At 50.7% G+C, this 23,526-nt stretch overlaps 2 protein-coding genes across 8 annotated transcripts; one reads left to right on the top strand and one right to left on the bottom strand.

Annotated features, from left to right (window-relative positions):
• Nucleotides 1-923: 923 nt before the first annotated feature.
• Nucleotides 924-11,082, bottom strand: LOC125637908 (uncharacterized). 7 transcript variants are annotated; one of them, XM_048852975.2, is made up of 8 exons: nt 10,233-11,082; nt 9,848-9,960; nt 7,008-9,091; nt 6,054-6,132; nt 4,155-4,362; nt 3,216-3,452; nt 2,200-2,301; nt 924-1,070 (listed from the first exon to the last, which is right to left on the bottom strand). In XM_048852975.2, exons 3-8 carry the CDS (start codon nt 8,927-8,929, stop codon nt 1,012-1,014), a joined length of 2,607 nt encoding a protein of 868 aa, XP_048708932.2. In that variant the 5' UTR covers nt 8,930-9,091; nt 9,848-9,960; nt 10,233-11,082; the 3' UTR covers nt 924-1,011. The 7 variants fall into 7 exon arrangements, with proteins under 7 accessions (XP_048708932.2, XP_048708931.2, XP_048708933.2 ...); XM_048852974.2 differs by having other exon boundaries at nt 10,478-10,498; XM_048852976.2 differs by lacking the exon at nt 9,848-9,960.
• A 2,300-nt stretch (nt 11,083-13,382) lies between these two features.
• LOC125637924 (E3 ubiquitin-protein ligase TRIM58) lies at nt 13,383-22,932 on the top strand. The gene is made up of 7 exons (XM_048853013.2): nt 13,383-13,472; nt 15,588-16,038; nt 16,999-17,094; nt 19,829-20,059; nt 20,400-20,422; nt 20,509-20,621; nt 21,857-22,932. Exons 2-7 carry the CDS (start codon nt 15,610-15,612, stop codon nt 22,384-22,386), a joined length of 1,422 nt encoding a protein of 473 aa, XP_048708970.2. The 5' UTR covers nt 13,383-13,472; nt 15,588-15,609; the 3' UTR covers nt 22,387-22,932.
• Nucleotides 22,933-23,526: the final 594 nt, after the last annotated feature.

Raw genomic sequence — 23,526 nt, 5'->3', positions numbered from 1 at the left:
GCTCTTGGCGGTCTCGGTGCAGGCATGGGCCATGCAGCGGTGCATGATGGAGTTGCTCTGACAGCGAAACCGGCTGCAGTCAGGGCACCAGTAGGGGCGCTCCCCACATGTGCGGGGCCTGGTGCTTGATCAGATTGTAACCCTGGCTGAACTGCAGCCTGCAGGAACTGCACGGGCATGGCCTCTCTACAGAACGGTTCCTCAGATGCATCTGCAGGGCCGAGGTGGGGAGGAAGCTTTTACCGCATTTGGGGCAGCGGTCGCACTGCTCCCATGGGCTCAGCGGCTGTGGGGAGGGGACATGGGGCAGCGCCACCCTCTCGGGAGCTTCCTACTGCCCCCACCTCAGCTCCTTGCCACCTCTCGTGGCCCTGACGCTGGCTGGAACACAGGAAAGCCAGCCGTGAGGGGCTGTCTAACTCGGCCCTATCCTAGGAACCTTCCACCATTATAATGGCCATCTTTGTAGTCTTGCCTGTGGCAAGGCATTCAGGGAAGCTTCATCCACCATGGCAGCCATTTTACGAGCCCTACCTGTGACAAGGCATGCTGGGAAATACAATCCACCATGACAGCCATCTAAACAGCCTTGTCCGTGGTAAAGCATGCTGGGAGAATATAGTATAAAAAGAAATCCCCTTTCGGCTGCCTGCGAAGAAGACTGAACTGAAGTGCCCAGGGTGGAAGTCATAGTTTTGGAGTGAAATCCAGCCATTTTATACCTGGCTAGCAGAGCAGGGGCAGGGAAGGGGAGCACAACTTGGATCTTCTCAGTGGGCCAGAGAAACCCACTCCTGTCCCTTATTTGACCTTCCATTCTACTTGGGTCAATCACACATAAACCCCTGAGCCCTCTGGACTCAGCCAAACAGCCTGGATTGCCCTAAACCAATGGAAAAAACATGGAATGGGGCATTCGGGAATTACAGCTGCTAGACCAATATATTTGATGCCATTCCAACCCTTCCCCCCCGGCACCATTCCTGTAGTGGTATTTTTAGACTGCAGTTCTTAGGGCAGCGCTTTGCCTTCTGGTCCAGTATTTGTGCAATGTCTGGAGTGACAGGGCCCTGCAATGACACCACATGCAAAATATCACAATAATAAGTAAATTATCTCCAGCACAAGTTACTTTCTTTTAATGCACCTAGTGAGCCAGGGCACTGACTCTCTCTCTGAGGCTCAGTTCCCCACCTGTAAAACAACCAAAATAATCCTTCCTTTTGTATTGTCTATTTAGAGGGTAAACTCTGTGACAGGGACTGTCTCTCACTGCGTGTCTGGGCAGTACCCAGTGCAATGGGGCCCCGATCTCAGGCACTGTATGTCTATGCAGCACCCGGGCACAATGGGGCCCTGATCTGAAGTTAACCATACTATAATAATTTGAAGGGGACAGAGATTGAGCTGTTAGACACAGCTTAGAAATCCCCATCGAGTAGCTGCTTCCTGGCTTTGTGCTCAGACAGTCCCCGATACTCTCCAAACTGTGTAGAAAAATTTTCCTGCAAATTTGCCTGCCCAACCGTGGAACCAAAGCTGTTAGACTATAATTAGAGCTGAGTGAATAACTGATTTTGTAGTTCACAGGCTCAACCAAAAAATCCCCCCCACAAAAAAATGTGTGTTAGTTTTGAACCAAAACTGCTTTTTTTTTCCAAATCTTTTGATCAAACTGGAGAACTTGAAAAAATTTGGTTTCAGATCTACAGAAACCTTTTGTCTGGCATAACACTGATCTTTTTAAAAAGTGTTTTGTTTCAATTCAGTTGTTTTTGGGTGTTTTTCACCCTTTTCTTTTTTTTAATTGGACAAACTTCAGAAAAGTAGAAACGAAACATTTCAAAATGGTCACCTCAAAACCTTGAGAGGTTGTTTTTTGTTTTTTTTTAAGTGTTTCCCATGGTTTTTTTTTCCAGCTGAAACTTCTAATTGAATTCAACCCAAATTCAGGAATAGTTTCGGAGCCACAAAAAATGCATTTTTTAGTGAAAATTGTATTTGTCCAAAAAATGTCACCCTGATCTAGTTACAACACCCCTTGGCAGAGGGGCTGGCGCTGCTAGCTACAGAACGGCAGCTGGGGACATGACGGTCTCTCTGGAGGGACCAGCTGGGAACAGAATACGAGTGGGAGAGCTGCATCCCAGTTCTGTGTTCGGGATTATGGTGGGTCCGAGTTGATCCAATGTTTCTTACCTGTACTGTGGCACCTTTTAGGGGTGGGCAGGGGATCCGGGACCCATGGCGCCTGCCCTTGCTCCATGCAGGAGATTACATCTGGCTTGGGAATGTGGAACCCTGTGCGTGGGGGAGAGAAAGGACAGAGGTGACATGGGTGGGGTTCTCGGCACAGGGGGAGGTGTGATCCCCATGGGAGGGAAGCGATGTCTGGGACCCACTGGGAATGGTGGGAAGGGTGACCCCTGCTGGAGAGCCTGAGATCAGGGAAGCCATGTTCTCAGGGAGGCTGTGGGTGTGTAGTGGCAGCAGGGAGTGGGCAGGGTAGTGCCTCCTTTCTCCCCTACCCCGACGGCAGCCTGGCAAAGGGCCGGTACCAGAGCCCATCCCCAAGAACAAGGACAGGCAGATGTGGCAGCCCCCAGGAAGGGATTTACACCAGGCAGGTCCATTCCTGGATCTCCTTTTAGATAGGAAGTGACAGCGTCTCTGTGACAGGCGCTGCACACTAGGCACCAGGGGGCTGACCCCATAGAAATAAAGGGAATCGAAGAATGTGCTCATCCAGCCCGGCCTCCTGCCTAACCCAGCCAGAGAATCTCTCCCAGCGATTCCTGCCTCTGGCTCAGTAAACTCCTGGCTGAGCTGGAGCGGGGCTTTGGGACAGAGACGCCCCATCTCCACTGACAGACTCCCAGTGAGCGAGAATCCACCCTGTCCTGAGGGGAGCTCTCCCAATGTTCATTCCCCTCCCAGATAAACACTGGTCCCCAATTCCCAGCCAGAATTCATCTCCCATCTGCTCCCAGTCAGACCCTGCCTTTGTCTGGATGTTAAAGAGCCCTCTCTTCCCAGCAGTCCCCTCCCTGTGTGGGTGCTTACAGGCTAGGATCACATCACCTCTTAACTCCTCTGGGACAAACTAAAACATACCGAGCTCCTTCAGATTCTCCCTGGGCTGCTGGCTTTCCGGGGCCGAATCCCAGGCACCAGGAGCTGGCCCAGACCTTCCCCCGAGACACACAGCCCCTTACCGAGCGACTGGAGGCTCCAATAGTTCTCCAGCATGACGTCCCTGTACAGCTCCCTCTGCTCCTCATCCAGCAGCTCCCACTCCGCCTCCGTGAAGGTCACAGCCACGTCCTCAAACTGCACCGGCCCCTGCAGTGCCCGGGACTCTCCTCTCAGTGCTGGCTGCTCCAGGGACCCTTGCCCCTCCTCCGTCGCGGGTGGGGGAGAGGAGTTGAGCTCAGGCAGCAGCGCTGGAAATGCTGACGGAAGGAAACAGAGCTGGGTATGGCTCAGCTGGAGGCTGACGAGGGCGAGCGACGGCCCCGGTGCCCAGGACTCCACTCTGCAGCGAGGGCAGAATCCAGGGTGGCTGGGGACAAGGAGGGGCTGTGAGAGGACGGGGCCACATAGGGGTAGTTGGGAGGGAAGGCAGGGCAGATGCAGCCTGGGATAACGGGGCAGGTAGTGGGGTGGGACTCAGGACGCCTGGATTCAATTCCTGGCTCCACCACCATGGAGCTGCTGTGTGACCCTGGGTATGTCACTGCGCCTCTGTTTCCCCTCCCAACTTTTGTCTGTTTAGACATGAGTTGTTCAGGGCAGGGACTGTGTCTGTGCAGTGCCTGGCACGACGGGGCCCCAATCTTGGTCGTATGTGTCCATGCAATGCCTGGCACAACAAGGTCCCCAGTCACTGTGTGTCTGTGCCGTGCCTAACATGACGGGGCCCCGATCCTGTTGGGGGTGCTGCTGTAACTCAGCCAAAGGAGGAGACTCCCTGCTCAGGGGTGGGGCACGGGGCTGATCAGTTACATCCCCTCCCTGCACTGACACCAGCAGACCACTGAATTGTCCACAATGTGGCCACAGCATTGCGGCCTGCCCGAACCAGCCTGTGCCCTCCATATGCCCAACTCTGGTCACTCCTGTCCCTTGTCAGCCCCCCGCATTCTGCCCCATACCTATTTCCTGGAGGGGCTGGGGCGCCTCTCTGGGGACATGTGGTGCATTGTTCTGGGGTCCTGGAGGTTCACCCTGCCCTGCATCCTGGGATACACACTCAGGATGGGGCTGCAGCCATTTCAGCTGGAAGCCAGGATATTCCCATAATGCCCCAGAGGATGCCATCTTCTCTGAGTTCTCTTCCTTGACGTTCACACCCACCACGACCTGGGAAAGAGCCAAACATGTCAACGTGGAGCTGGAGCTTGGCACCCTCTAGGAAGAGTTGGGTCTGAGAGGGGAGATGGCAGGGAATATCCCACTGAGATATGGAGGGGACACAGACCCCAGGGCCAGCAGGGGGCGCTGCAGGGGCTCATGGGAGAGAGAGCCCAATAGTCCTGGCTTGAGCCAGTCTGTGTCTATCAAAGCTTCCCCCAGACACAGCTCTGCCCATGCCCCTCATTCCCGATCTGCAGCCATCCTGCTATCCCAACCCCGGACACAAATGGATTGAGCTAACTCTAGAATAAGAGTGTCCACACGTAGACTTAATCAATAGTTAATCCGTTTTATGTTCACCCACGCACCCCCCACGTATACCACCTTATTCTGGATTATTTACGTCTAGGCAAGCCCTAACCTCTCAACGACATTTTTTGCAGCCATTAAATCATTTTTGGAGCTCTTCTCTGCACCCTCTCCAATTTTTTCAATACCCTTTTTAAAAACACTGACACCAGAACTGGCTGCAACATCCCAGTATCAGTCTCACCAATGCCATATACACAGGTGAAACATCCAAGGGTCGCATAAACCCTTTTTGCCACAGCATCACACTGGGAGCTCTTGTTGAGTTGCTCATCCACTGACCCATAAATCCTTTTCAAAGACACTGCTTTCCAGGATACAGTTCCTCATTCTGGGGCAAGGCCTGCCTTCCTTGTTCCTAGATGTATAACTTTGCATTTGGCTCGATTGAAATCCAGGTCGCTCTGTATAACTATTCTGTCCTCATTATTTATCACTCGCCAATCTTTGAGACACCTGCATATTTTGTCAGCCGTGATTTTGTATTTACTTCCAGATCATTAATGAAATGAAAGCGCTGGACCAATGCCTGCAGAAGCCCACGAGGAACAGTGTCATTCAGTAAGGATTCTCCATTAATGACTGAGATCTATCAGTCAGCCAGTTTTTAATCCACTTAGTGTGTAATTTACGGATATGGTATAGGCTGAATTTTACGTCAGAACGTTGGACGTCATGAAATCAAATACCTCTTACCGAAGTCTACGTCTATTACATCTACGCAGTTAGCTTTTTTAACCAAACTTGCCACCTCATTAAAGAATGAAATCAGATCTGACAAGACCCATTTTCAATTAAAAAACCGTGATGACTTGCCTTAGCTATAATCCCGTCCTTTAATGCTTTATCTGACATTATTTTCCATTCCATTATTCTGCCTAGGATTGACATCAGGGTAACCCAGGTTGTCCAACTTGCCCTTTTTAAATATTGGCAGGACATTAGCTCTCTTGCAGTCTTCTGGGTTTTCCCCAGTATTCCAAGACATATTAAAAATGAACAGCAGCAGGCCACAGATCTCCTCACTCACCTGTTTCAGGACTTCTGAGTGTGAGATATCTGGGCCTGCTGACTTTTAAAAGTTTATTCCTACTCATTTTTTTTTTAAACGTCCTCCTTGGTTACTAAAAGTCTAGAAAGTATTCCAGCATTGTCATACGATCAGGGTTGCCAACTTTCCAACTGTTAAAAACCGGACACCCCTGCCCCACACCCGATGCTCTGCCTCTTCCATGAGGCTCCGCCCCCTACCCCGCCTCTTCCCCCTTGCTCCTCTTCCCCTCCCACCCTCCATCACTCACTCTGCCCCTCCACCCCCCGGAACTCACCTGCCACCCGCAGAGCTGGGCTGGGAGAAGCTCATGTGGAGCCTGCCTGTCTGCCCAATCGGGGGACAGCGGCTGGGCTCTGGCTCGGAAAAAAAAGCATAGTTAGAACCCGCAGAGCCTTTTAACACTCCCCTTTCCCATTCTCTCTCTTCAGTGTCCCACTGTACTGAGCTTTTCCTGATTTCATTAAGGCTACACTACACTACCACGTATGTCAGCAAAACTTATGTTGCTCAAGGGTGTGGAAAAAAAACACCCCCCCGAGTGACATAAGTTTCACTGGCACGAGTGGTAGAGTGCTTTATGTTGGCGGGAGAGCTCTCTCCCATCAGCACAGAGCGGCTACACAAGAGATCTTATATCTTGCATTGGTACAGCTGTGTCACTGTAACATCTCAAGTGTGGACATGACCTTAATCTCCCCACTGACCTATAATGAAATTAGAGTTTGGTAACATAGTACACAGGAAAATGATGGTGAGATTTTATTCTTTGATCTGATCTGTGCAATAGTATTTGCATAAACCCAAGGTAGATGTAAATATTTCCAGGCATAACAAAAAAACATTATACGTTTATCCATTCTGTTCTATTGGACTCTAATCACTTATCAAGTCTAAAGGACGTACGCAAAACCTTTCAAACCTCACCGTCTAAAATTAGGCACCTCAATTGGACACTTTCATAAAGCTAAGTCGGTTTTCAGTGGTGCTGAGCACCCACAAAACCTCTGAAAACCAGGTTGCTTTTCTGCGTGTGCTTTAATATACGGTTAGGTGCCAAGTTGTACATTTTTGGACGTCACCAGATGCTGTATAATCATTTCATACAACCTTTATATCTTCTTTATACTTCACGAGACATTAAAAAACAAAAACAGTGCAAGGAACTCCCTAGTACAGCCCCAAAGAACTTTCATGAGAATAGCAATTTAAAACCTATTTAAATTTATACTTCTGATATTTTCTTGCCGTTCCCACAAGCTCCTTAGCCGCTTCCGTCTTCAAAAATCCAGCAAACTCGGCACAGGTCATTTGATAGTTGAAGTGCACGAATAGCTTAGCTTTTGCCACGTCCACTTGGAGCCGATTCCTTTTGTCGGTCCGCAAGTTCTTCATAACCCTGAAAATGCCTTCCACAAATGTGTTGCTGGGTGGGGTAGCAAGCACGTGCTGCACAATTTTAAGTAAGTTCGGGGCCTCGCAGCGCTTAAAGAATTCTACCCACACCTCGGAGACATTGTGGGGCTCTTGTGACTGCCGACGCAGTGTCGATTCAGCAGAATTTGTCAAATTCTTTAGGGTCGGTAGCACATCATTCAACGTACACATTTCTGTAAATAGTTCATCTCCGTCCACTTGAATGCCCAAGCTTGTCGTCAAAGCACACAGTTCGTCTAGCTCAAGAGGTCTGTCCAGATTGAGGGGCGCACACATCTTATAGAAAGAGTTTTCACTGAAATCAAACCACTTTTCCAGGTACTGTACCATACGTGTGTAAGCCCGTTGGGCATCTCCAACAAATTTATTCTGCTTGTTAGGTGGTAGTTTCTTCAAGAACTGTGTCACCTGGTACCCATAGAATCCTCTTTCTTGTCGATTCTGAATCTCTCTCCTCAGCTTGTTGAATTTAGTATACAGTTCAGTTACCTGAACGTAATCACTCTCAAGAACCTTTATGGTGTTGTTAAATTGGCTCATAATGTTGTGCACAAAATAGATGTACAGCTCGGGAAGCGTAAGAGTTTCATCGTTGGACACTGCATGCTCTTGCTCAGAAAGGAAGGCCCATATTGCACGGCACACATTTTCCTCTCCTTTGCTCACAAAGTAAGATTTGAGTGCTGGCCAATTCTTCAGTAACCTGTCTACTGCAGTGAAAAGGGTCAGAAAACGTGTAGCTATATGGGGTAAGATTTCTGAATATTCTGTCCCCATGAAGTCAAAGAACTCTTTAAGTTCACTAATATTCTTTTCACTGGACGAGAATTCACTGAAAACGTTGATGACCAAGTGCTCTACATCATAAGAGAGCATTTTCAAGCCATGTTTCGCCGTATTGTGTAGTATGTGAGCACTGCAATGGCCTGGCACAAGGTTTGGTAAATCCAACATTCGTTTTAGGTGCACGAAAACAGACTTGTGTTTTCCAAAATTAACAGATGCATTGTCTGCTCCATATGCCACAATTCGATTATGTATCAGACCGGCATTTTGAAGACAACTTTTTAAGTTATTTGCGATTGCCTCTGATGTTTCGTCTGCATCCTCAAAAAAGTCTATGATACACATGCAGCTTCCCTTATCTTTATTAAAGTAGCGGACGGCAACTGGGAATAATTTTGTGTTCCCTTTATTAGAAGCATCCATCGCTATTGAGAACGATGTTGATCCAATGTCTTGCACAGCCAGTTTCAATGAATGGGGGGCAAGTACTTTCTCGATCAAAACCTCCACTTTTGTCCTTCTGCAGTGAATTTTGGAAGCTATCTTGGAATCAGTGAAAATGGAGCGGTACAGCGTACTTCCGCAATCTTGAGAACGGTAGCTGTGCTGGTGTTTAACTCCATGATATGTTAGAAGCAATTCAGCTGCGCACGTGTGTTCTTCTTCAGAGGCATCAGCCTTTACGAAGAATTTATCCATAGTACTAGACCGTACCTGTGCTCGTACTTTGATTTTGTGACCCGGTGTCTCCGCATGATGCTTGATAGCTTTTACAGAATCAAACTTAACTGTGAATTGAACACGACAAATAGAACAATACCCTGAGTCTTCACTTGCTTTCATAAGCCAATTCCGATATGCTGGGAGTTGCAACCACTTGTCTTTAAAAGAGCACAGCCTTCGAATCTTTCTCTTTTCGGGTGCTGCCATTTCACCTCACACTAGTCTGACTGCAGCACAGTTTAGCCACCAGATAAAAGAGCGTCAACTGAGGATGCCGCGATGTTAACTACATAGCTGACCGCTGAAGCCTGCTGGCTAGGCACTTAACTCTTTGAAGGCCAGTTGCTCCCCTCTGCTTGTGGTTGCGCACTAAAAACGTTAATTCAAAGAGTCAATCAAATATGTTGTTCTGACAGATATATATTCTAATTTCAGGTATTATTTGTTACAGGACACTAGAAGAAGATAGAAAATTGCAGTACCTGGACTTTTGGAGTCTGGTCAATACTTCTGACCAGAGACTGCCCAGGTCCCCTTAATACAGGACTATTATATTATATCATCCTCTATATTTTGTCATAAGCTATTTTTCAGTGGAGCTAAAGTTAACAGAGATGTTTTGACCAGTTTCTGCAAGGACATCTCTGCATATTTGCATCCTGGCTGGGATGATTTAGTTGGTGTTGGTCCTGCTTTGAGCAGGGGGTTGGACTAGATGACCTCCCGCGGTCCTTTCCAACCCTAATCTTCATATGATTCTATGAGCACCATTCTGGGAACAGCACTAACTGGTGCAGCTAGCACATCAAACCTAAGACTGCATGCTTACGGTGTCACCGTTTTTCATGTTTGGGAGAGTATTATTAAGCAGTGACAAACTGATGTGAAAACTATAAGATAACAATATAATTTACATTTGAAACCAGCTGCTCTCCAGATTAACAAAACAAGACACTACCATGTTGATATATTAAGTCGACTGTATTAAGATAATATATTCTGAAATTTGTTCTAACCTTTCAAACAATAAAAAACCCACCCAGAAGAGAGAATGCAAAGAATTTAGTTCATAATCCAACACCACATCCCCATCACAGACAATGTTTATATTTACAAATCAGTTACCTGGCATTCCTTAGAGTACACAGTTCTGTCATAAAAGTGGTTCTCAGGGATCATCTTCATTTTTCTGGACTACACTGACTCTTAACACACGGCATCCGTTGTTCAAACCTTTGCTGAGTGTTGTGTCAGAGAAATCAATCGTGGCACAGTGGGGTGGAGGACAGTCCCCAGAGCAAAGGGCCGGGGTGGGGACAATCAGGGCACAGCGGGGTGTGTGGGGGGTGGGGTCGGTCCTCAGAGTGAGGGTCTGGGGCTAGGGTTGCCAACTTTCTACTTCCCCTCCCCAGACCCCATTCCACCTCTTCCCTGAGGCCCCGCTTCTTCCCCAAGCCTGCCCCCCTCATTCCTTCCCCCCCTCCGTTGCTTGCCCCCCTCCCCCACTCACCTGCCACCTGCAGAGCCAAGCTGGGAGGAGTTGATAGGAAGCCTGGCTGCCCAATCAGGGCACAGCAGTGGGGCTCTGGCTCAGAAAAGTCGGTCCCCAGAGTAAGGAGCCAGGGCAACTGGGGCGCAGCAGGGCAGGGCAGGGCAGGGCAGGGCGGTCCCCGGAGCAAGGGGCTGAGGCAGGGGCAATGGCTGAGGGAAAGGCAGACAAGATCCCCTTCTGGGCAGCCCCAGTATCCAACCTACTTCAGTCTGCTGGAGGCTGGACCACTTCTCTCCGTCAACAGCTGAGCAGCTGCCCCAGGTAGCAGCAGCTGCTGCTCTTGCCGCCCTCTGCGCGGAGAGGCTGCCTGCGGTTACTCCGATAACCGGACGTTGAGTGTCCGGTCCCCTTTTCGACTGGACAAAACGGGACCCCTGGCAGTTCTACATACCGTACAATTACAATACTCCATGGAGCGTCTTTCCAAGGGCAGAGCAGAAATGCCCATTGAGCCCTTCTGCCTTCGCTGCACCATCATCATTCACAATTTCCCCATCTCCAGCCAGCGCCCTGCTTTGCTTCCCCATAGACTGAGCCCCCTGCCCCGGAGCTCTCCTGCGGCCCGGACCTGGCTCAGCTGGGGGGGGTTTTCCGGTTCCAGCCCCGGTTGGGCTCCGAGCCCCACGCCCGGCCCTGCAGCCCCCGATTTCCTGCCTCTGCGGCTGTTTCTCCTCCTGCGCTCACAGGGGGACTCGCCCCCGTACGCCCAAGCCAGCCCCGGAGGGACCCAGGTGTCCGGGGGGGGCGGGGAGGGGTTGGCACAGGAAGGTCCCTCCATTTTCCGTCCCTCTGTAAACACGGCCTGCTTTCCCCAGGCACCGAAAGATTTAGGCGCCTCCTCCAAGCTTTTTAACCCTTCAGCTTCCCGATTTGGGGAAAGTGTGCGCCATTGCACCATTGCGGGGGGTTTGCTGGAATCCCCAGCTCCTGGAGTCACGCGATCACGGGGGACTCCCCCTGCCACCCCCAGCAAAGAGAAAGGGCGTTTTGTAGCCCTGGTGGTTGCAGAGTAAAAATGTGGACATTTCACCCATGCTGCCTGCAAATATACACCATATTTCCCAAAGGGAAAATAGGACACCGTGTGGGGCTAGTCCTCCCCCTCCCCCAGTGCAGGGCTGTCCCGAGCCCTGCCTGCCCCTTGCCTGAACTCCTGCATGGGGCTGGCATGGCCACTTGCATGGGTGGCGGGTGAAATTTCTCCTGGGGTAGGCTCCCTGTCCCCTGGCTTTTTCCACCGTTGGCCGCACCCACACTCCTCACCGCCCCCACCTGCACCACTTGCTGTGTCCCTCCTCTTCTCCACCCCTCTCCCCTGTGGGCACCGGGGGTATTTGTCCCATTTGCTCTTGATGATCAAGTTGGCAAGAGCAAATGGGACAAATGCCCACTTTTGCCGGAGAAGTTGGGACAGTCAGGACAAGGCTTAAAAAACAGAGTGTCCCAGTCAAAAAAGTGACATATGGTCACCCTATGTAGATACTGTGAAACCAGCAGGTACGGCTGGGAGGGGGACATTATCCCCAGTGCCTCTATTGTTGCCTGGAGTAGCAGCATGGCCAACTCTCTCAATACGATAGGATGTTTTCCTCAAAGTCCCAGCTCCTGGAATCCCATGATGACAGGAGACGCTGCTTTTTGGAAAAATCAGCTTCTACCAGTGCTGCCTTGGGGTGGCAGGGAGGGGAAGGGGACGGTTTAGTTTGCCCCGGAGAGCCCCTATTTGAGAGGGCATCCAAACCGAGTGGCATTGCGTCCTGGCACAGGAGGTCACAGTGCTGTCCAGGTTTTGCCCAGCTGCCCCTCGTTCACGACACAGCCCCAGCCCCACAGGATGGGAGCCACCGCTGCAGGATGAGCGCAGAACAGGCTTGCTCCCAAGCCACCCCTCCTCTGGGGCCTCCCTTCAGAGTTCTTCCCATCTCCCCAAAAACCTTTGTGCAGCCCTTGTTTCTAGCTCTCCTGGTTGGGGAGAAAAGCTTGGAAACATGACCTGAGTGTGGAAGCCTCAACACTCAGAAACCATAGGCCACAGAAACACCCCACGCTTCTTGTTTTTAAGATAATTGCATAATTTGGTGGGGGGCCTGAACGCCTGATTGTTCAGTGTTGGGACTGGCCAGGCCGCCAAAAGGTCCTTGAAAACTGATTTGTCTCTGTGGAACCCCATTCCTTTCTCCTAGAATATCCAGAATGTTCTTTCCTACAGGGGACAGGATTTTCCACTACATACTCAGACTGTGAACGCTTTGGGACAGACACCTGCTCTTTGTGTTTGTAGTGAGCCTAGCCCTGAACCACATCTGCGGCCTCTAAACCTACTGCAATACCAATAAATATTAATAATAAGACAAGGACTGGCTGGAAAATACCAATTTTTTTCACAAGAAATTAAAAAAAAAGTCAAAATTTCCAGCCATTCCCTCCCCTTCCCGCCCAGTTTTTCAATGCAAACCCCCAAACCTTTTCATTTTTGGAAACCACATTGTGTCGGGTTTTTTTATTTGAAACTGAATATCAAAAAATTTTACCCAACAGTCTTATTACTGGGCACTGAAATTTTCTACCTTTAAAAAAAAATTACTGAAAACTGAAGAGACTTTCCATTTCAAACAGCAATTAATTAACTAGTTTAAAAATCAGTTTTCATTAAAATTTTTGATTACAAATTCCAGTTTTGGGGTATCTGGCCCCATTGATGCCAATGGAGCTATGGATGATTGACACCAGCTGGGGATTTGGCCTCATTGGTTCCAAAGGAGTGATGGCCAATTCACACCCAGTCGGCATCTGGCCCACTGACATCAATAGCGCTACAGCTGATCTGGCCCATTGGCTCCAGTGGAATAACAGCTGATTCACACCAGCAAGGGTTGTGGTTGTGTCTTGGCACTAATAAACCCTGTTCAGGGACACACCCTCTGCCCTTCTTGGCGCCTGCTGCCCCATGCCCCCTCCTCCTGCACAATCTGCCCGCTCCTGCTTGCCAGTTTTGGTTGGATGTATTCCTGGAGGTTACATCATACGACATGATTTTTAATAATGCCTGGAGGCTCCAGCAGCCCTAACCGGGAACGCCCTCTGCGCAGAAAGTGGCAGGAAGGACAAAGTTCACTTTGCTGGCTTCACCTTGTGCTGGGAGCTTTTGCCATGAGCTTGGAGCTCTGACCTGAGCACATGGTCCAGGCTTTCGGGGAGGTAAAGAATTCCATTTCTCCTCCTTGCCCTTCTCTTTCTGTCTGCCTTATTCCTGTCTTCCACCCTTCCCCCTGCCACGCTCAGTCTTCCCCACATTATTTCTGTCTCCCGCCCCAGCTTGTCCCTTTTGTGCTGGTGGGACCCCCTTGCTGGTCACTGTATGTGACAGGTGCAGTCCCCTGCTGGGCCTAATGCACAGCAGATGTGAGCCTGTTACAACCTCAGCTCCAAACTCTGGCCCCTTTGCTCTAGCTGGGGAGGTTGGTGTTTTTAGTTCGGCACAGTCCTGCTCCTTCCCCCCAGCCCCCAAGCCAGACAAGATGGCCGCGGTTGTGCTTGCTGTCCTAGCAGGTAGGGGAATGATCCTGTATTCTCTGTGGGCACTGCCCCATCCAGCCCCATGGCTGTACGAGTTGTGTCAGAGGAAGACGGCACTGCTGACTTGAGGAAGGACCCCATAAATCAGGAGACCTCAAAAAAAATAATTAGTCTATTTGTCCTCTAGGGTCAGTGCCATGTAGGGTCATCATGTTTCTGTCAGCTGACTCTTAAACTCTTAAAAACGCAACCGGAGATTCCCCCATAATCCGGGGAGTGCAAGAGTCAGGGTTTGAAAAAAAGCATTCAATCTTGTGACAGCTGGCAGCGCTGGGAAAGGGCAAGTGATGTAGCTGACATCTTGCCCAACCACAGCAGCCTGCAGAGCCAAAAGCATGAGTCTGTTGCACTCCTGTTGGGAGGGGAATGATGGTCCAGTGGTTTGGGTGCTGCTATCTTGGGACCCGCTGACTTGGGTTCAATTCTTGCTCTGCTACAGGTCCCTCGGGTGGTCTTGAGCAAGTCGGTGAACTGTTCTGGGGGTAACAGCTGTGCCTTGTCTCACGGGGGGCTGTGAATATCACTACAATGCTGTTTTATAGATTTTAAGGCCAGAAAGAACCATTAGATCATCTAGTCTGACCTCCTGCATAACCCAGCCCAGAGAATCTCACCCAGTTACCCCGGTATTGAGCCCAATCACTTAGATTAGACTAAAGCATTTCAGTCTTCGGGAGATTAAATAGCTGAGTGTCCCAGGCAGAGAACAGTTGAGACCAAGGGGCCCCTGAGGCCCCTGCAATGGCAGGGAATTGATTAGGTGAGAAACGCCCATGTGGTCTTGGCAGGTGATTCATGTTGCAGAGGAAAGTGAAAACCCCCAAGATCCCTGCTAATCTGACCTGGGGAACAGTCCTTCCTGCGCATGGGAGCAAGATCCACCAGCCACATAGCTAGAAAGCATTCTTCAGACAGCCTCAGACCACTAGTCTGTCCTGTCTCCAGCTATGGACAATCCCTGATGCTTCAGAGAAAGGGGGATGGAGAGGAAATGAAGAATACATCTGGCCAAACTGTGCATGGAGACAAATAATTCCTTCCTGACCTCCTCAGTGGCTGTAACCCTGAAGCATGATATTTGATTACAGCCATTGTCTTAGTGCAGAGCTGTATGTGTTGTGAGCATGTTGAGGGCAGTGCAGGCAATCCTGTTCTCCCCATGGGCCATGAAGGACTGGGATTAGCACAGGGACTCATAAAGATAGTGAGGCAGCCGACACTCTGGTGATGGGGTCCATATAGCTAGAGCTAAAGTGGCTGGGCTGTAATAGACTCATGCCTTGCACTGACTGGTGGGTTACACATGCAGGATAACACACCTTCAGAGGAAGTTTCCTCTCCCTAGGTAGAATTTGGGTCTCTATAAAGCAAGTTTGATTGGATCCCTAAAATAGCTCTTGGGTTTGTGTGGTGTATTGAGGACTGTGTTTTCATTGCAAGCTATCACTTTAAGAATGTTTTTTTTCCTGATCCTGTTTGCAGACTAAGGGGCTCTAGAGGGGAGTGTGTGATCAGTCAGTCTGCAGCCAGCCAGCCAAGAGCAAGGTGGATGAATTGGGCCTCACTGCCTTAGGGAGCAGCCTGCTTTGTCTCTCTCTGTTTTGGGATTCTTGAGGAGTGTTATTCTGAATTCTAGGAATTAAAGTAGCATCACGTTGCAACCTTCCAGCAAGAGAGTTTTATGTTTTTATCTCATTTCTGTGCGTGTGCCATGAACATAAGCACTCTGTTTTACAGGGCGTTGCCATATAGCGGCATCATGGCCTCAGCAAACCCTGTGGAGAGACTGAAGGGTGAGACCTTGTGCCCCATCTGCCTGGAGTGCTTCACTGAGCCAGTGAGCATTGACTGTGGGCATAACTTCTGCCAGGTCTGCATCAGCCGATACTGTGAGGCATGTGAGGAGGAAAGCCCTTGTCGCCCCGTCCAGTGCCCCGTCTGCAAAGGGAAATTCAAGAAGGACAACTTCCGGCCCAATTGGCAGCTGGCCAACATGTTAAAGTCCATCCTGGAGCTGAGGGCCATGAGAGGAGAGGAGTGGGCGGGGCCGTTCTGCCAGCATCACCAAGAGCAGCTCAAGTTGTTCTGCGAGGAGGACGGGAAGGCCATCTGCGTGGTGTGCCGGGAGTCCCAAGAGCACCGGGAACACAGGGTGGCACCCATGGAGGAGGCTGCCCAAACATACAGGGTGAGAGTCTGCTGGGTGCAGGGGCTCCTGGGTGCTAATCTGCTGGGGAGCTGGGTGCTAATCACAGGCGCAGCTGGGGGCTCCTCTCCACTGCTGAAAGTTTAGGTGGGGCTACAAGTCTTTTCTTGTGTTTGAGAAAACGCTTTTTCCTCAGCGGGCTGGGCTGCTTGTCCATGCCCAGGGCAGGCCTCCAGGAGGCCGGGTTCAGTTCCCAGCTCTGACACAAATAGACCAAGCAACGGCTTTAGGGTTTCTTCACTGCAACCGAGGGAACTTTTCAGGGAAAAACATGAATATTTTTCACAACATCGTCCATGTTGAAAAAAACAACAACATTTTTCTTTGTGGGGGAGGGGAACTTCTAAGCAAATCTATGGACAGGCTTCATTTATAGGGGAGCCTGTGTGTGGCTAATAGGCTCACTTTACTGGTACAAAGGGACACCCCTGGTGACTGATCCCAGGCAGGAGCGGTGGAAGAGCCTTAAAAGTGAGGGGGCCCACAGGCTCCCAAACTGTGGCCCCACCTCCATGTGGGCCATTCCCCCGAGGCCCCGCCCCTGCACCGCCCATTCCCCCGAGGCCCCGTCCCCGCACCACCTCTTCCTCCAAGGCCCTGCTCCTGCACCACCTTCCCTCAAGACCCCACCCACCACACACTCCTCTCTGTCCCTTCTCCATCACTTGTTCTTATGGCCAGTAAAGATTGGGGGAGCCATGGCCCCCTGACTTCCCCTGTTCCAGCGCCCTTGATCTCAGACCTCTGGATCTTCAACCACACACCGTTCCTGTTTGAGCTTGCAGACCAGGGGGCATTAGCTGAGATGCAGTAGCAGCCTTACAACCCCCTCTACATGGTCAGGTCACAGGTCTGGTGGAAGCCAGAAGTGGTCAGCACCTCAGTGGCAGGTGCACGGCCCTCCCGCATGCCCTCCTGACCTGTGCTGCTCTTCCCCCTCAGACCAAAGTCCAGCAAGCCCTGACTCAGCTCAGGAAGGAGATGGAAGCTGCCAAGCGGCTGGAGGCCAAGGAGAACAGGAAGATCAAGGAATGGCAGGTGAGTGTCTCCCTGGTGGGAAGGTAGATCCACTCCAGTTCAACCACAACCTATTGAGGCCTCGCTCTTGGTCGCCTTGTGTGGGTGCCGCGCTCGGTGTGACAGGGCCCAACTGCTACCATGATACGAATTAATAATAATAGCAAGGTATTAACGGGCGCCTCCTTCTGTATTTAGTGATGACCCTGGCTCAGGGATCTGTGGGGACTGAACCCAGGGCACCAAAGCATCCCCTTCTAAAAGATTAAGTTTATTAGTGCAACGACTGTAAATGTCTAAGCCAGCAGGGCCGGCCTCCTGCCTAACCCAGGCCAGAGAATCTCCCACAGCGATTCCTGCCTCTGGTCCAATAGCTCCTGGCTGAGCTAGAGCGGAGCTTTGAGACAGAGACGCTCCATCTCCACTGACAGACTCCCAGGGATGGAGCAGACACTACTAGACGCATACATGTGCTGTAGCTGCTGTGGGGATCCGGGAGCACATTAGCACAGACGTAGGGGAGCATGGCTGTCACGGCTCAGGGACACTGCTCCTCTGTCCCCCTGTGCTCTCTGAGGACACCCTGCTCTGGCTGTGAGCCTCCATCTCTCTGGGGTGGAATCCTGAGATTCTGCCACTCTCAGACCGGGTCCTGCCCCGCAGTCCCCGGTGTATCATGCACGTGTGGGCTCTCCCTTGGGGAGCGCCCAACCCACGGTCCATTCAGTAGCCAGACTTCTTATAGCAATAGCGGTGTGTCTGTAACCATCTGGACAAAGCACTTCAGAGAGAAGGACCCTGACTCATCAAAAGGTCTCCACGTAGATTTGCTTTACCTGGAATCCTGCCAACTTTCCCCAGTCTAGTTCTCCTTAGCTCTCAAAAACCTTTCCCTCTCCCTTGAGGGTGTGAGCCTCTTTGAGCCCCCCACTCCCAAAGGGACCGAGTCATCCCTGGGCAAACTTGTCTAGCAGGGTGTGAAGGCTGAATCCCCACTCTGGCACTTCGAGTGCAGAAGGTGGGGGCCTGCAAGGATTCTTAAAATTAATACTGGCCACTCCAGGCTGGTATTAAACTCCCAAGGTTACAGTTTCTCTCTGACCTTGGATGGGTAGATGCTGCCACCACCCAAGTGCAAAACCCCCTTTTGGAACCCAGGAAGGGGCACTTGGGAATTTCTTCCTGTGGGGTACCCTCAAGCCCTTTCACCCCCACTCCGGGGAAGAGCTGAGAAAGAAAACAAAGGAAATCAGCTGTTGCCACCAGCTAATTAAACAACATCTGCGCAAACCTCGTAGGACACAAAAACACAATCCTGTTCTTAAAAAAGGTAAATTTTATTAAAAACAAAAAGTAAGAAAATACATCTGGAACTTAGGCTATTGCTAGATTTTAAAAGAGCAAATATAATAATTAAGCATCAAGAATGGTTTTCCTGAGGTCCAGTTTAATGGTTGCAAGCAAAACAAAAGCAGTTGGGGGTTAGCACAGAGGAGTCCACAAGCCAATAAGAAATAACCCTAATCACGTCTTCCCAGACATTCCCTGATCTACTTACAGATCTGGGGTTTCAGACAAGTAATTCCTAGGTATGATTTGATGATTTTTCATACCTGGTTTAACTTCTTACAGCATTGCTGCTCTGTGTCTCCTCTCTCCAGAGAACAACAACAGACAGACAAAGGGAAAGTTTTATCCCTAATTTTAAAAAGTTCTAGCCCTTCTATTGGCTCCTTTGGTCAGGTGCCCACTCCCTTCCTTCTACCTATGGGCTTTTTTAACCCTTTACAGGTAAAGCCAGTAGAGAACAGCTACTAACAGGGATTTTGCAGCTAACTGTCTGGCTGGGTGTCCATAAATGGGAGCTACCCCTCCTCTTCATTCATCACACAGGGGTCAAGCCAGGGCATCAAAACAAATGCATCTTTCATTGTACTTTAAGTGTTTCTGAGAAGCATTTACCTGGATCCATCTCTCCCTTCCCATCTCTCCTTTCCTGATTTTTGATGGGAAATTTCAGAATGAAATGAAGATCTTCTTTACATTCTGAGCCAATGTGAAATTTCCCCTTTGGTTCAAATTATTCAATGGGAGACTTAAAGAGCTCAAACTCTTAAACTTCTCAAGAAGAAGACTGAGATGCGACTTGATGGTGGTGTAGAAGTACCTTCATGGGAGAAAATACTGGCTACTAAAAAACTCTTTGATCTAGCAGAGAATGGCAGAACAAGAGCCGATGGCTGGGAGCGGAAGCCAGACAAATTCAAAGTAGATATAAGGCACAAGTTATTAACACGAGGGGTGATTAACCACTGGAACAAACTCCTAAGGGAAGTGGTGGATGCCTCATCTCTTGATGGCTTTGAATCTAGATGGGCACCTTTCTGGAAAACACTTTGGTCAATCACAAGTTATTGGACTCAGGTCAGGGGTGACTGGGTGAAATTCAATGGCTGGGCTATGCAGGAGGTGAGACTAGAATCTAATGATCCCTTATGGCCTTGGAATCTGTACAGTTATTCAATAAAAAATGCTGGTTTTGTTTCACTTTTTGAAACCTGGATAGTGGAGTGGGGGGGAGGTCAAACAATTTGGAGAAAATTGGGGTGGGAGACACCCCCTTCTCCCCACTTTCTCTGTTATTAAAACCATTTTCAATGAGAAAAGTGTAGGGAAAGATTGGCTGGCTGGTTGGTGTGTAAGTAGCACTTAGTTTTCCCTTAGACCTGTTGGATTTTTTTACTTCTCCCGGCAGGAAAAAGTGCAGGTTCAGCGTCAGATCATCGTGTCAGAGTTCGAGAAGATCCGCCAGTTCCTGACCGAGGAGGAGAAGCTGCTGCTAGAGAAGCTGGCAACAGAAGAGAAGGACTTTGTGCAGAGAGTACAGGCCAACCTAGCTGACCTCTCGGAGCAGAGTTCTGCCCTGGGCAAACTCATCGCAGAGCTGGAGGAGAAGTGCCGGAAATCATCTGTGGAGCTGCTAGAGGTGAGAGTGTGTTGGGTGTGTCAGCAGGTGGCTGGGTGGCCAAGGGGGTAAGGTACAGGGCAGTGATGTGGGATGCCTGGGTTTTAATCCCAGCCTGCCTCTGGGTGACTTTTCCTTCTGTGGGCATCAGTTTTCCCATCTGTTAAATGGGGCTAACTGGTAGAATTGGTTGGGAAATGACTTGGGATTTTTCCCTCTGCTGAAAAAGATTTTGTTTTCTTCAAAAATTTGGGCTGGGTGGGAGGGAGGTTGGAAAAAACCCCAAATGGAAAATGTTAGGATTCACCAAACAAGCCTTTTTCACAGCAGACACTGATTCTCCTCCGTTTCTCCTCTGCAGGGTGTGAGGCATTCACTGATCAGGTGGGTGACCATGGTCCATCTCCGTTCCATTTCTGCTATGGATGGGTGTGCTGGGAGCTGAGATAACAAGGCATTTCTCCCCGTAGCGCTGAAACTATCAAACTGCGGGAGCCAGAAGCTATCTCCACTGAAGTGAAGAATAAATACAAATTCCCTGAGCGTTGCCTAGATATGAAGAAAATGCTACAGAGATTCAAGAGTGAGTGACACCACACGGGATGGAATTTGCTGAGGATCCCCGGGAGAGCAGAAGAATATACACCCCGTGTGTGTTTGGGCGGAGGGGTGTGGGGGGGAAGTAAAGTGATACTTGGATGCATACACGGGGGAATCTTGAGTAGGAGTAGAGAGGTTATTTTACCTGTGTTTATCACTGGTGCGACTGCAGCTGGAGTCGTGTCCACAATTCCAGAACGATGTTGATAAATTGCAGAGGGTTCAGGGAAGAGCCGTGAGAATGGTTGAAGGATTAGAAAATCTGCCTTCTAGTGAGAGACTCAAGGAGCTCAGTCTATTTAGCTTAACAAAGAGAACGTTCAGGGGTGACTTGATCACAGTCTATAAGTACTTACATGGGGAACAAATATTTAATAATAGAGGCCTCTTCAAGCTAGCAGACGAAGGTCTAACAAGATACAGTGGCTGCTAGTTGAAGCTAGGCAAACTCAGACTGTAAATACCGCATGACTTGTTAACAGCGAGAGTGAATAGCTACTGGAATAATTTACCAACAACTGTGGCGAATTCTCCATCACTGGCCATTTTAAATTCAAGTTTGGATTTTTTTTTTTCTAAAAGATCTGCTCTAGTTCAAACAGAAATTAATTCAGGGACGTCTTGTGCTGCTGTGTTACACAGGAGGCCAGGCTAGATTGTCACAGTTATCCCTTCTGGCCTTAGAATCTCGTGCAGGTAGGGAGGGCGTGGTTTGTACATGAGGGGAGGTAGGCCCACAGTGCTGAAGTGGGGAGCCATGATGTGTGGGCATGGGGCCATAGTGAGGGGTAGATCCACAGCATGGGATAAGGCTGCTTTCTGGGAGCCATATTGCAGGGGTAACACCGACAGATCCCGTTCGCCAGTGGGATCAAACCTGTGACCTCTGGAGCTAAATGCATGAGCCTCTACTGCAGGAGCTAAAAGCCGCATGGCTCTTAGCTAAGGCTGTAGAGCAGACTCATTAATCTCTAAGTGGTCTCGGTGCCACTAGCTGGGGCAGGGGACCACACCCCGGAGGTGTGGCCCTGATACAGAGGCTGCAGCTCCGTTTTGGGGGTAGGACCATGGTGTGGTGTGGGGCTGTATTCTGGGGAGCTGGACCACAGGGCAGAGGTGCAGCCAGGGCCCATGGGCAGGGCCACGTGGTCCCTGGACCATGGAGTGTTTGGCTGCAGGCCTCAGCAGCGCTGGTCTGACTCTCATTTCTCCATACAGCGGACGTGACTCTGGACCCCGAGACAGCCCACGCGTGCCTGGAGCTGTCCAAGGACCATCGTGGCGTGCGGCTGGTGGAGCTGCATCGGGCCGTCCCATCCCACCCCAAGCGTTTCGACACATACCGCTGTGTGCTGGGCGTGGCGGGGCTGCGGACGGGACGGCACTACTGGGAGGTGGAGGTGGAGGCGGGCGACAAGGCCTACTGGACGCTGGGTGTAGCACGGGGCTCGCTGCGCAGGAAGGGCTGGTTCAGCATGGAGCAGGAGGAGGGCATCTGGGCTGTGCGCCTCATCAGGGGCCACTACCATGCCCACAACTGCCCCAAGACCAGCCTGTCCCCGAGCCGCAGCCCCCAGCTCCTGGGCATCTTCCTGGACTGTGACAGCGGGAGCATCACCTTCTATGAGGCCGAGGGCATGGAGCCCATCTTCTCCTTTGCTGCCGGCACCCCCTTCTCCGAGCCGCTCTTCCCATTCTTCTGGCTCATGTGCCCCGGCACCAGACTCAGGGTTCAACCCACGGTGTGAGCGGGGGAAGCAGGCCTGACAGGCTGGGGAATGGCACAGGGGTAGGCAGTGTCCCTGACAGGGCCTCTCGGTGGGACAGTGGCCCCTTCCCCATCACACCAACACCCACCCCAATCGTCCAGTAGCTGGGAACCACTCAAGACTGTTGGAGTTGGGGGGCTCCCTCACCCTAGCAGCAGCAGGGGTGGGGGGCAGGGAGATGAGGTATGCCAGCCAGCTCCGCTCCCCTTACCCAGCTCTCAGGGCCGGGGGGGGGCTGCCTCGGGTAAGCGTGTGTATACACGCTCCCATAGACCTCCCCCCCAGCCCTGTGTACCTCCCTTGCCTACCACCCCCCCTCCCCCACCCAGATCTGAGACGAAGAGGGGCAGAGATGGCAGGGCCGGGCCTGGTTGCTCAGTGGGATGAGCTCACCCGCACTGGTCAGACCTCAGTCTGTGCCCGCAGGTGGGATGGCCTCGCTCCCCCTCTCCCCAGGGAGCTCTCGCTCTGCTGGGTTGGTTTGGTCAGGACCTTTTTTTTAGGATAAACTGAATGTAAAGATGAGGCAGGTTGTCAGTTACTGACCTCTCCACTCCACCCCCGCCAGGTGTGTGCGTACGTCACGCCTACAGCAGCCCCGTGGGGCAGCACCATCTTGTGATTCAAACCCTTAGGCACTAACACGGGAGTTATTCAGAACCCAGAGCTCATCGTCTTCCTAACTAAGGACAGTTTGGGGAGAAACCCACCCTAAATCCCCCATATTGTCTTCACTGCTGGGTGCTGCATTCCAGGACGTGACTCCAAAACTAGACTGTGGGGCCATCCGGGCAGGGACAATGTCTGGGATCACAGGAGGGATCCATCAAGAGCCCATTACTATTACTGTGAATCCAACCAGAATTGGGGTCCTGTTGTGCAGGGCACTGCACAGACGCTGGCCCTGCCTGAGTCTGGCGAGAGCCTGAGACAATTGCTCTGAGGGGATGGGTTTCATGCACTGTGCCCAGGAGGCTGAATCCTGCTGTCCAAGGGCTCTGATAATCAGGGGTTAAATCTATGTGGCTCAGAGTCTTCTGGGAATTAGAGACCCCTAGAAAAATTTTGATGACATTTGATTTTTCAGTTTTTAGCATTTTTTAAAAACCAACCGCCTAG

This window comes from Caretta caretta, chromosome 6, assembly GCF_965140235.1.
Source record: "Caretta caretta isolate rCarCar2 chromosome 6, rCarCar1.hap1, whole genome shotgun sequence".
In the NCBI taxonomy this organism is placed as follows: domain Eukaryota; kingdom Metazoa; phylum Chordata; order Testudines; family Cheloniidae; genus Caretta; species Caretta caretta.
This window is presented reverse-complemented; position numbering and strand designations above follow the sequence as displayed.

Bases quoted from the DNA above. Each gene is read 5' to 3' on its own strand.
- LOC125637908 (XM_048852975.2), bottom strand. From the start codon at position 8,929: ATGGCAGCACCCGAAAAGAGAAAGATTCGAAGGCTGTGCTCTTTTAAA. The intron at 3,453-4,154 runs GTATGGGGCAGA...TCCTTCCGTCAG, and splicing joins CCAGCCCCTCCAGGAAATAG to CATTTCCAGCGCTGCTGCCT. The intron at 2,302-3,215 runs GTAAGGGGCTGT...CCCCACGCACAG, and splicing joins TTGGAGCCTCCAGTCGCTCG to GGTTCCACATTCCCAAGCCA.
- LOC125637924 (XM_048853013.2), top strand. From the start codon at position 15,610: ATGGCCTCAGCAAACCCTGTGGAGAGACTGAAGGGTGAGACCTTGTGC. The intron at 20,060-20,399 runs GTGAGAGTGTGT...TCTCCTCTGCAG, and splicing joins CATCTGTGGAGCTGCTAGAG to GGTGTGAGGCATTCACTGAT. The intron at 20,423-20,508 runs GTGGGTGACCAT...TTCTCCCCGTAG, and splicing joins GTGAGGCATTCACTGATCAG to CGCTGAAACTATCAAACTGC.